The 13510-nt window shown below is 36.4% G+C and overlaps 1 protein-coding gene across 1 annotated transcript; it reads left to right on the top strand.

The window, feature by feature from the left end:
• Positions 1 to 9886: 9886 nt before the first annotated feature.
• Positions 9887 to 10567, top strand: LOTGIDRAFT_96443 (hypothetical protein; the record flags this gene model as incomplete). The annotated part of the gene is made up of 1 exon (XM_009059640.1): positions 9887 to 10567. A coding segment is annotated over one exon (681 nt), but the record flags the coding sequence as incomplete, so codon positions are not given.
• Between the last annotated feature and the right edge of the window lie 2943 nt (positions 10568 to 13510).

Genomic DNA, 13510 nt, shown 5'->3' with positions numbered 1-13510 from the left:
CTATCAGAAATGCGTTACAATTGAACCTTAGAATAATTGGTCTAGCAATTTGTAAACATCTGATTATGATATCTGAATTAAAGTAGGGTTCCCTTTCAGTCCATTTCAAGTGGTCGAGACAGAAGAAACCCCTTTAAGTTTGTCAGAATGACATTACAGTCCTTCAAGCTTTGAATGCAAATTAAATTAAATTGTTTGTCCTAATTTTTTCGCTCCAGATTGGATGAATAAAGACGATTATCACGATGCAGTGTGCATTTATGGTAATTTACCAAGTTAGCGAGCAGAGCTATCCGGTTACCCAAGGTCACGGTAAAATGCCAGTGAAAGCCATTTTGTTCTGTTAATAAGCACAAACGCATGCCTTAATCACACGAAAACATGTTTGTTTCAAAATGTCAAGAAAGAGTGCAATGCTTTCCTCATTTTCTTAAAACCCTGGAAATATTCTCCGACATATTTTTCATATTTAATTCACCAGTAAGTACCCTTTAAAGTGCATATATACATGGGAACGGGTCATCTGTGATGGATTAAGATTATACAAACCTATATTTATCACAGAGCCTCGAGTCACATAACGATTACCCGGTTCAGTATGCTCAGACTTCACGTCCCTGTGGGTTTATGCCGTCATTTCAGTTTAAGTCTTCTCGGGTACATCTTGTTTTCGATTATGCCCCTGTGTATGTTGGTTCATTTTTTTTGTCGTTAGCTTTTGTAGTTAAAGGTATTCCGTCGTTGTCGGTCTTACGTTGTATTTTTTGTTTTTACGGCGTTTCGGATATATGTCCTTGCGCTCCATTTTGTGTTCGTGTTTAGGGCCTGTGTCGTTTTAGGGTTGATATTCTATTTTGTTACTGTGAAGATTTCATGTCCCTGTGAGTAAATGGGTTATCTAAGAATCTACCAGATACAAGAGTCATGACCCACCCCTTTGACATTGTTACATCTTTACATATTACGACCGTGGTTGCGTATTTGGGCAGAGCTTTTTGCAGTGTGTTTTAAACGGGCAGTGGTGGAATTGGCCCCTCCCCACACCCACTAGAAAAATGATGTGCAACCCAATTATACCCCAATTTATTTTTAAATCTATAAATATGATTTTTATACGTTTGTGCACTAAAATGTGTTATGTGTAATGTGTTAAAATGCATCAAATCAATTCAATTTTTCGGAAATGTTCTTGGGAGGAACCCTCTCGCCATGAGAGATTTTAAATTTTTAAATTCAGCCTCGAAATTGTCTCCCCCGTTGAGTTGGTTGGTTGGTAGAAATTAACGTTCGCTTCCAGCGGATGCTAATATCGCAAACTAGATAGTTGTTGGTAGTCGTAGTGGTAGTTTGATTGGTTGAAATTGGATGATTGTGTGCTATTGGTTTGGTTGTTCATAATGCGTGAGATCTGGTCGGGTCGAATGACATTGCAGTGAAACTCGGCATTGGGTGGTTTAATAAATTGGTAATAAATTGGCAGACGAGTGTTCCATTATCGTTTACTAGTGGTCCGTGGGTGGAGCCAAAACTTTCTGTATGGTGATTGGTATGCTGCTGGTTTCCAATTTCACGAGTGGGTTTTAGTTCGGTGCATTGAATGAGTTGATGCGATCCAGTGGCAACCCGACAGAAGCAATATTTGATGGAGCTAAAATGATGGTGTGTAGTACGTTGTTGGTTACCAATTTGCAGAATGCTACAGATGGATGGTTTGGTTTGGTTTGTTTTGGGGATTCCCGGATCAATCTGGTAGCGGTGTTGAGGTTCCGTGTCATATCAGCCAATTTCTCGTTCCAATTGGTCGGCGTAAACGGAATCGAAAAGATTGTGATTCAATAACTGATAAATGTTTTATATGACGTTTCATCCCGTGACGATATGACGTCGTATGTCCACCGTATTCAATAAAGTTTTTCCAAGAAGCAACCAGGATATACTATATTCATTAACTATACTTTGAACTCATCGCCAACATTAGTCTAATAGTTTAAATGCACTCAACCGTGAGACGAACTCGGTCACGCTTAATAGTACATTTACGGTCGTGTCAAAATATTCTCTATCTACGAACTGAGTGAAGTCCACAAGTTTGTGAGAATTATAATCTCTGGTCAACAATACGTTTGTAGTTGAAATAAATTTGACTGTTTTTTTTACACAACTTTGTTAGATTTCAAATAAATTTTATGCGTTAAAGAACCCGGGTATGGGTATTTCCCTATATTTTAAAGGAGTAATACCACATTTGTTTTGTGTGAAGTAAGATAATATTAACATCAACTAGATGATGTTTCCATTGCAAGTCTCAACTTTCTTGTGAATCTGGCGGTTCTTTCAGAAAGTGGTTATCAGTATAACATATTGTTTATGTCGATCTCTGGTTAATGTAGACATAAATATGGTTCTTTTGTTTATGTCGATCTCGGGCTTATTTCGAGGTGTATGTCGTTCTAGAGTTTAAGTCGCTATTTGGTTAATGCCGTTCTTCATTTTAAGTCGATGTCGGAATTAGGTAAGATCTTTTTTTGCGAGGTATGTCATTTAAACGCCAAGCTTTTCTTTCCGTTGTAGATCTTAACAGCATCATGATACTGTCAAAGTAAATAGGGTTATATTGCAAGTCATGAAATAAACAATAAAATACAATTAAGCTTTTCAACCAATCATAAGTGTTCATGTACGATAATCTGGAAAAAAAGACTTTTTGACCTTTCTTGATCGGTCACTCGGAATTCTGCTGGTAATTATCTTCTAATTTAGCTAATTCTGGATTAATTATGAACATGTGAGACAAACTGATATTTTTCAATGTCATTAGAACACCTCTACTTTCTATTCATATAAGTATTATGTTTTCATTTTTATCAATGAAAATAAGGGAACCCATCGTTAGCATGGTTGGTTTCCATATATAGGGGCAGACTCTAACGCATACTTTACGCCTTCACAATATACTTACTATTAAACGAACGTCCATCTTTAAGGTATATTCTAGACCTGAATAAATAATACTATATTGATACTAAGAAAACATCTGAACCGTGAAATACCTGTATCTAATATTGACCTGTTACCTTCACCCTACTTTAGTATTTACTGGTATAAACAGTGTGATACATTTACTCTCTGAGCAGGTAAGCTTTGTTTGTATGTAATATCTAGTAATTGAGGGACAAGGTATCACCCACGGGAACTATTATCACGTCCAGTAGGGGTTTATTTTGTAATCGAGCTAATATTAACGAGTGTTATCTCCTAAGTTTGATTTCAAGTTAAGTCACAAGTCTCTAATAGCCAAAATAATGTAACCCTCTAATGTATCTTAAATTTCCTCAGTAAGGTGATGGTTTGATAATGGGATTTGTCAACTTGATAGTGTTGAGACAGACAGCTGATATTGACCCAATTCTCAAAGAGATATGAGGAATATTTCTTCTTAGCTTGTAAAATAAAATGAACAGCTTTTACGTCGTACTTTTCTGCTCCTAAGATGGTAGATCTTGGTGTACAGATTACAACATGATGTTCATAACTTTAAACATTTTAATCCCGAATTACTGAGATCATGATAAATATAACTATGTCTAGCCTACATATCTAATACGTATATAGTGCATTGTCAAATCGCAGTCAAATAAACAGTCTGAACATTTTCCATTGTATTTGATGTTACTATCTTTAGAAATCCACCATATTGTCAATATATGAATGTTTTTCATATCATAAGGAATCAAATAACCATCTTTAATAATTCAATGGAATAATAATAGGGTTTATAAGACTAATAGCTTAGATTGCTCACTTATTGCGTTGAAAAAATACTTCCCAATCCCAAAAATATCTTAGATGATGTGATAGCTAGTTTACTATGAACTTGACATGATTTTAAGTCCGTCTTTTATGTTTTTTATTTACCTGTCTGACACTTACATACAGGCGATAAATTTTAGTAGATGAAAAAAGAGAAAACTAATGAACATAACAGTTTATTACTGAAGACAAATAAAAACAATATTATTTTTTACGAATGATTTCTATGAATTTAACATGTATTTCCTCAACAAAATTTCTTTTAAATATTTTTTGTAAACATTGATTTATCGATTAAGAATAACTATATATAAATATCTGTTGGTAAGGAAGTTCGACAAATATACAGTGGGGGTTAGAAAAATGTTTTGCCCCCAAATTGTACTCCCTCTTTATTTTTTTTTTACAAAAAGTGAAGATTTTTATCCATTTTTGCCTCTAAATATGTGTCAGAATACATCAAATTAATTCTGTTTTTCGGAAATTTTCTTATGAGACCCCTTTAAGACGCTTCATGAGAGTCTTGCGACTATGACGCCTCAAAGAGTTGCCGCATTTTGAATTTCAGTCTCCACAGTTGTCCCCCATTAAGTCAGTATGTCCCATATTTGTACCGCAAGTCTCGGAGGCTGGCATCGCCACTACGAAGATTATGTAGCCTAGTATATCTGAGTATAATGTAGTCTGAATATATGGCTTTGATCTGCTTGATTAAAGTTACATACTATTAATTCTATTATAGTATTTTTTCTACATATGTTATTGTTTGATGGAAACAATACCAACTCATATTGCAAGATAATAAATCTCTAAAGCTTGTTATCCTGTACCTTTTAACTTTCTTTGAGATTGAAACAAAGACATGGTTATGTTCCTTATGCTAGATAATGTCCTCAGTCACATCTTTTCTCCTGTTTTGTTGTCAATGTTTGATTTAAAGGTGAAGCATACTAACTCCCTTCTTATTAACGCCCTGAAAGATAGTACAAAATATATACAATATGCAAATATATATATAACTTCTACTGTCTAGAATTAAGAGCTCGGATCTAACCTTGGAAACATTCAAAATATTGATTCGTTCTTCTGAATTCATTGATACTAATGATAATTATAATTCTTTGTATTTTTATCTTGTCAGTTGCTGCACTGGCTAAATTTCCCTCATTACACACTGCATGGCGTTGCCCGTCTTCATTAGTCCAATTAGGTTTTGAAAAGTAGGACACTTCTCAGTGTACCCTTAACGCTTTTGACATAAAATACCTATGGGAAAATTTTGTTGATTATTGTGAATATATATTTCTGTCCGAATAATTCCTTAAATGAAAAATTACAGCTGAATTTGAAAATTTTAAAATCGGCCTGTTTTGAGAAGAAGCGTAGTTAATAAATCTGTTCACTCCCTATACAGACATCTGTATACCTTGGGAGAAAAATTTCGAAATACCCCCCCACCCCCAATCCAAATATAAATGTTCTGTAATACATCCTTGGTATTTATATTTTATGTTATTTCAGAGTTAATAGACCGTGGCGAAGATATAAGAACCAGGTAAAATTACCAATAAAACTACAATCATAACTCATTCTTAGAAATAGGTTGTCCTTTATTTTACGTGTTTAAGAGTGTACATAGAAAGATACTAAAATATTACCAGATAAACTAGTCTCTGAGGAAAACATTCAGCCGTAGATTGGAGAGGATTGATCTTACGAGTTGATATCAATTGAAGAGCAACGTCGGTTATTATTGGAGTATTTGAACACTGTATGATTTTGCAGTATTGGATTTCAAAGTGTTATTATATTCAACAGTTGTGCTACATGATAATCGTTAGGGGACAGGTAAAGGTTTCTTTATCATGACTTGTTGACAACAAATTGATCGTAAAATATGTCACATGGACAGCAAATCACGGAAAGAACTATAAACCTAGTCTTACACAAATCGCCATGATTAATCAGAAATAGTACTATAACAAGAGAAGAATGTGGAACTAAGCTAAATGTATGCACGGCGAAACTAGTGTTATCAAACTAAATTCCCAATTTTACCAACGAAAGAAATGAACTGGCTAACGGCATTCTATATTTGTGCAATCAACATTTCGATATGTATGAAAGTTTCCGGCACACCGTACTGCAGACCTCGACCTTTATCTGAAGACGGTGATGTCCGTATAGCTGGTATCATTCAAATCCACAGTTCCGAGAAGGGAAAATGCAGTGTCCTTTCGGATAATGAGTTCCAGATAGCCGTAGCTCTGAAATGGACAGTGGATATTCTAAATGGTGGAAACGATTCGACACAATCTTTTATACCTGGAGTTAAAATTGGTAAGTTTTGGCACTTCTAACTGACATCTGCCCGTTAAAGCAAATATTCAAAAGAGCTATTAAGTGGTGCAGGCACCAAACAAAAGAAAAGGGATAAAACTCCATTTACCCATCAGCATTACCATCAATAAGTCGAAAAAATTCGAAAGTTAGAGATGCAACGAACCCAGTAGCCATCATGAAAGGAAAAAATGTTGCGTTATTTTTCGCGGATAGATGTCTGTATTAGTTATTAGTCAAAATAAATATCATATTTAAGATTTTTTTTGTAACGAAATCAATTTCTTATTGATCCCCCCTTATATCCGTGTAAGTAGTAACATTTTTTCAAACACGGCTATAAGTGCTCTGATATTTTTCAGGATATGATATTTATGATGATTGTGGTTTAGAAACATTATCCAGTCGACGAGTTTCAGACATCCTGAAAACAGTACATCAGGAAGAATGTTTGGCCTCCAATCAATCAGAGATAAATACACCCATTGTAGGTAGGTTTAGCCTTGTCAACACCCCTTTTATGATTATGACTTGAACCACTCCCATTATAGGTAGGTTAGACCTTGAACTTTAACTATTTAAGGGAGGTTTAGCATAAAGGCCGTCCCATTTTAGTAAGGCTTAACCTTTCAAGTGCCACCTATTTTAGATGTATGACAAAGCCTAATTTTTATAAAGTTGTGAACCGATTGTGCACGTTAAGCCACGACTTTCTCTAGCCAAATGCAGTTTATTGATCAAAGTTATATATAATTCTACCAAATTGACATGTTTATTCAGTTATCAATTATATATTGCTTGTGTAATTGTTGCTGATTAATTTTGTTTGTATGTATATAATTTGGGCGAAATGCAAGAAAGGGTTTTTAGCCTAATTTGTTACCCTAATAATTGATTATTATTATTATTATTGATGATCCTTTGACGGTTTCGAATCGTAAAATAGTAGACTAATGTCACGGTTCTGGTAAAATTGTCTTCAGCTCTCATGGTGTGACGTTGTCTGTCTACATAGCAGAAAGGTATGGAATAAAAACACATTTAATTTTAAATGGACCTCGTCTTTGCAGGTGTTGTGGGGACTACTTTCAGTTCAACAACTACCACTGTATCCAGATTACTGACGGGAACAGCTTTACCATTGGTAGGAATGTCAGCCACCCTAGCAGAACTCAGCAACAAAACACTGTATCCAAATTTTATTAGACCAGTACCATCTGATACACGACAGGCTAAGGTGGGTTGTTGAATTGGTACGAAAACGGACTTCAATTGATTATAAAGAAGTTGTCTTAAAATTTGGTTTGTATCAGAGTCACTGATAACATCAACTTGCACAAATCTATAAATACAGAAACGATGGACATTAAATGGCATTAGAATAAGGCAAATAGAAGCAACCCTTTTAGGTTCACCAGCTTGGGCGAACTTAAAATTGAATACGCTTGTTAGGTGCTAGATATACGACGAAAGATACATATCTGTGAAGACAACCAACGAATTTCCCATGCATTGTTTTATTTTATTCATGAGTAGTTCAGTCAAGGCAAGGGAGATAATGCAAGTATAGACATTCACGCTTGATGTTAGTAAAGAACCGATAAAACTTAATTATCATGATCAACAAGCTAGCTGTTATCCAATGACAACTGTCTACTCTGTGTTTAGATATAAAAATATAGAATCCATAGGCAGTTAAACAGAACTATTCGACAAAATTAAGTTACGAAGAGACGAGGCACGGTATACGGTTCGGGGTTATCAATACAGTTGACACATTAAAAGAAGAAGTGAACACACCAGGTCCTTACATAGAGGGCATGATTCGCTTTTCCTCTTTTTCTTATTGTATACAGCACCGTACACCGCAGTGGGCGCGATTACACTCGTCTATTCGCAACTTAATTTAACGTTGTTTTGTAGGTGATGGTAGAAATAGCTGAGAAGTTGAATTGGAACTATATAGTTGGTATTCATACCAGTGATAACTATGGTACTAAGGGCTTTAAAGCATTCAGACGTCTAGCATCAGACAGGGAGATATGTATCAGTGATACTTTTGTTATAAACAGACAATATTCAAACTCAACGGACAGTCTTACGACCTATCTCAGAAGACTACTGTTTAAAGTAACTGGTACTGTCAACCAAAGCATCGGAGTTATTTACTTTGGGCAAGTGGAAGAGGGCACCCAGATCTTCAACATCATCAAGAATAGTGCCCAAAAGTGGCAAAATATTGAAAACGCTCATCGCATCCATTGGTTAATGAGTGATGGTGTGGGAAAAGGAAATCCGGTTGCTTCTGGGCATGCGTGGTTATCAAGTCTCCTGTTAACAGTTTCTCCAGCAGATTTCAGACTGAATGAAATAAAGAACTTTTTCATCGAGTTGATATCCCGATATGATGATACGAGACTGTCTCGAGAATGGCGAAATCTAGTAGTCGAGTTCATCAATGTGTACATGAAATGCGAACCTTCTACTACTACTGATTCTGGCTTACCAGAATGTGATTTTAGCAATTCTGAAATTAATATTGGAGATTACTTTTTCACAAATCCTTACGCCTCTTCCGCCATTGACTCAGTCTTTATTTTAGCGTTAACATTGAAGAATGCTCACCAACAGCTCTGCAATGGAGTACCAGGGGTTTGTGCACGACTGAAAACAGAAATCGAGAACAATTTATTAAAGACTCTTTACAAGCCATCAAAGATTTCATATCAAGAACAGGGGAGACAATTTGTACCACAAAAGTTTTTTGAAGATGGTCGAGTATTGGCTGTCGATAGCAATGGTGATTATGAAGTGAAAGGAGAAGCTTTATATGATATCAATATTGCCAAAAATGGAAATTTCGCAAAGGTAATTTTATTTAAAATAAATGACAGGCTAGTTTGAAGTTTGCACAATATGATATCGTACAATTTTACCCACTGACAAAGAAAAATATTTTTAAATGACATAAACGAATTGGCTAGATTATCATAGCATGTAGAAGTGAGATGAGCATCCTGTTTCTAGGGCAGGATCCTGCCGCTTAGGCATAAATATAAATGCTACCCGTGTCATTTTTCAGAATGAAAAGACATCAATGAATTAGCCACTAGCCATGCACAAACTTTCTCTTTCAGGAGTACAATTCTCTGCTTACACAGTTGATTCATACAGATTAATTATTGATATCCGAAACATATGAAAACTGAAAGTAGAAATAAATAAACTTGGTATTTCGTAATTCTTTGATTATCCGCCCAGAACTTATTCTTTATGGAAATCAAAAAATCATTCATAAACTAAATTGAATAATTCGGAATATTTTTGTTATTTTAAGGTTGGGTACTTTAAAGATGAACAACTAAATATGGACGGTTTCGCTTCTAAGTGGCGGGAACCAACTAAGTCATGGTGTAAGGATGTGTGTGTCGAATGTCTAGAAACGAAAGAATTGCAATTCCATTATATTCCTGGAGACGTACTGATTCTAGGACTATTCCCAGTTCATGGTCCAGGTGATGGATACAGCTGCGGAGAATTCAGAAGCTCTGACACCTCTTTCGTTGCCCTCCTCTCCTTCATTAGCAGCCTTAAAGACTTGCGATCAAAGACAGGAATAAACTTTGGAGGAGTAGTAATGGACGATTGTTATAATCCTCTACGAGCTGTTCACATTCTTAATAAATTCTTCAGTGGTTCCAAAACATTATTCGACAAAGCGTCTGGAACTATTGTGGATCCCAGTAAAGTTGTCGCCGTGGTCGGGGCCCAGTCAAGTAGTATCGCTCTTAACATTCTTCCATCCTTAACGGAGCTCGGAATACCACTTATATCTTACAGTGCGACTTCGTCTGATTTAGATGATAAAATTAATTACCCATATTTTCTAAGGACGGTCCCGAGTGACACTCAACAGAGTATCGCTATTTATGAAATAGTGAAACTGCTAAAAGCTTCCCATGTCAGTGCCATTAATGTAAATAACAACTATGGACGAAAGGGTATCGCCAAGTTTATCGAATTCGCTGAGGTGAATGGAATTTGTGTCGAGAAGTCGATTGAGCTGAGTGAACGTGATGTGAATAAAAACATTCTACTCGACACCATATTCGCCTTTAGAAAGAACCAAGCTCGTTATGTGATATTCTTTGGTTTAAGCTCAATAGCGATTGATCTATTGGATACATTAGACACAGATAAAGATCCATTGGTATTCATAGCAAGCGAAACCTGGGGACGGAATGTGAAAATAATTCAAAATGGACGCGACATTAAAGCACGAGGATCGATAACTCTCAGCGTAGAAACTTCCCATGTAGCTTCGAACAATTTTAAAGCATATTTAGAGAGTTTGACTCCGGGAACGGATTATCCTAAAACTTGGTTTAATTCCTTTTGGAAATCAGTATTCCAATGTAATGTTTTAGGAGGATTTGAAAATATATATTCTAAAACATGTTCTTCGGATCTGAAATTAGACGCTACAAGTATTCAGATGTACGCCAACAATCAAAGAAGCGTCCAGACTATAAATGCCGTTGTTGCAGCAGGTTTGGGATACAAAGCTACAGTTGGGAACACATGCAGTCGTGTATCAAAGTGTCCGAAACCAAATCCAGAACATTTTGTGTTGAACATCCGTTCAGCGTCCACACCAAACAATGCAGGGATGAGTTTTGGGATATTTGATGAAAATGGTAATGGTAAAACAGGGTTTATGGTGAATAATATTCAGAGACTTTCTGCTGGGAATTATGGCTATGTAAAAGTAAGTCAAAATTCTTAACGTGGAGGTCTCATAAAGGTTCAGAATGAATGTAAATATTTTAAACTCAGACTTTAATACACCAGATCTGAGAACTTCAAAAATAATCCTACATCTACAGGGGCTGAGCAGAGGCCAAAAAATTTTTTCAGGAGGGGTGGGAGTGGGGATCTGGCTGCATTGAATTAGATTTGACTATATATCGCATATGAAATTTTAAAGCGGGTTGACAACTTCGGCTTTCAAACCTTTATGAAACATAATTAAACAATGAAAATTACAACCCCTACAGGAGAATGTTGAACGACATCTTATTCTGTTGACTCTGTTGACTCTCTTCTAGACATTTGATTTATATATATCAAAATAATTTGAATTTTGTTCTAGGTTGGTAGTTACGAGGATGGGAATTTAGCTGTGCAAGCCGACAAAATACGGTTCTACGGTGAAGTTGGAAACATTATCCCTGCACCAGAGTCTCCGTGTCGATACAAACCCAGCTGTGCCCGGGTCTGTCCAGTTAACGTTTCACCAGTCACGACACCTAATACTGGCAATGGAGACGGAGTACCTGCTCGTTCGCCGACCGCCGTGGAGTCTTCCGACAACGGATACATAGCCGCAGTCGTTGTCCTATCAATCATTATTATCGTGCTATTCATATTTCTTGGAATGCTAATATTTCTTATTCTCAGACATGGTGGAATTGTCTATTTTGGTAAGTCTTGGTATAAGAATAAGTATTATTACAATATAAGTGCGCTCACCAAAAGTATCGTCTTATACATTGATTGCAATAGTCACCTTTCTTGTATCGTGAATGCAGCGATGTTATCGGATTGTACCCCAGCAAATAAAACCAATACAACATAAAGACTGTAAACATTATTGTTTACAGATTTTCTGTTAAGGCTTCTGATTGACTGTATTTTTTGGCATACTATCCAATCAAATAGTTCCATTTACAAACTCCTGTGACACACGAAATCTGGCTAATGTAGTCAAGGTATAAGACGTATTAGCTTGACATTGTGAAGATTTTGTCCGAGATAAACCTTTGTTGCAGGCGTTGGTACGTTACTCACCAAAGCGGAAAATCACTAAAAAATTGGCAATCAACCTTAATTTTGTTTGAAAAGCTGTATTCATTGCTCCTCGGTCCCTACTGAGTTATTTATTCTAAGAAATAAAGTCTCTGTGTAAGCCTCACTGCACGAGTAAAATATAAGCAACAATGAAAGAGTAATGAGAAATCTGTTTTTTTTTTCGAAATTCATAAATTCTCATATTCATAAAAGCTACCTAAGTATGTAAATAACATCGAAAAAATGAATTTTTACTGCAGGTCGAAAGCCACCCATACGAGAAAGACGTGATATTGATCTTCCACTTCCAACGCCGAGCGGCGAGTCGTACCATCCACATTCATCCTGCTACGACTCTCCAGGACGCTGTGATATAACTGTACCACAAAATAATTCCAGTTCTTCTCACCCTTCTACTAGTGTCATATCAACTTCAACGAACCAGCCTTCATCGTCCCTAGGAATTCCGACCAGCTCCAGTAGCAGAGAGAGTGATCTAGAGGAGCAACCATCTGACACCAACCAAGTCCAGTTATCCGTTCCAGTGACCTATTTACAACTAACTCCAATTTCAACGGACGTCGTTTCTGTAATATCCAATGGACCACAAGTCATGTACCACAAAACGCCATATCTTCATCCATCCCAATCATCATATCACCAACCCATGTTAACCATGTCACCAACATCCCCTTTAGTTCATACACAGATTCAAGATTCTCCGCGAGGCCAACAAACAGTTACGTCCCCTGGCTATCTTCACGCGGTTCACACGAACGATCATTCTCCTGATACTTTGAAAAGAATTCGTGACCAAAATGATTCCGTTAAAAATGAAATGCATCAATCGCTCTCTCAAGTATCCGGAAATCCAGATCAATTAGCTTATAATGGAGGCGCCACTGTTAATCCGTACCTTCATCCAGTTCATGTTTCAGAAGACGGGGTTCCTGATATCGCCTCCAGGCAAAGGACTTACAGTGAACCACCTCCGATTCAAACATTCAGACAAGTATCTTCTCGAGAATTTTCACCTACCCTGGATAATTATCCTCAAAATAGTGCAATAACATTTCAAAATCCAGATCAAACTGCTCAAGGATTTTCCCACAATGGGTTCACACCAAATGCTAAAATCCTGCCATCCAAAAGTGCGGAGACAGATACTATACGGCCTGAAAAGTCCGGCAAAGTCGGATCTACCCCGCCTGTACACCCCGAATATAAACGAACAACTTCTTATATCACCGGTGAGGAATTAAACCCATTTCCTAGTGCATGTGAACCAAATTATTCACGCGAAATGGATGTATGATTATTTGATTCATTTTTGTATTGAAACTTATTCGCTCAAAATTATGTTTGTTTGCCGTATGTTAGACTTCATCAATTGTTTAGGCAATGAGTCGGACCATTATTTTAAAAGGTCATACGGTACAAAATGATTGGTGAACGTAAACATACTTATATATTATCGTATATTTATATTTTTGATATATTTTACTATTTA

Source organism: Lottia gigantea (genome assembly GCF_000327385.1).
Source record: "Lottia gigantea unplaced genomic scaffold LOTGIsca_4, whole genome shotgun sequence".
Classification (NCBI taxonomy): domain Eukaryota; kingdom Metazoa; phylum Mollusca; class Gastropoda; family Lottiidae; genus Lottia; species Lottia gigantea.
The sequence above is the reverse complement of the archived record's forward strand: the minus strand, read 5'-3'. Positions and strand labels throughout refer to the sequence as shown.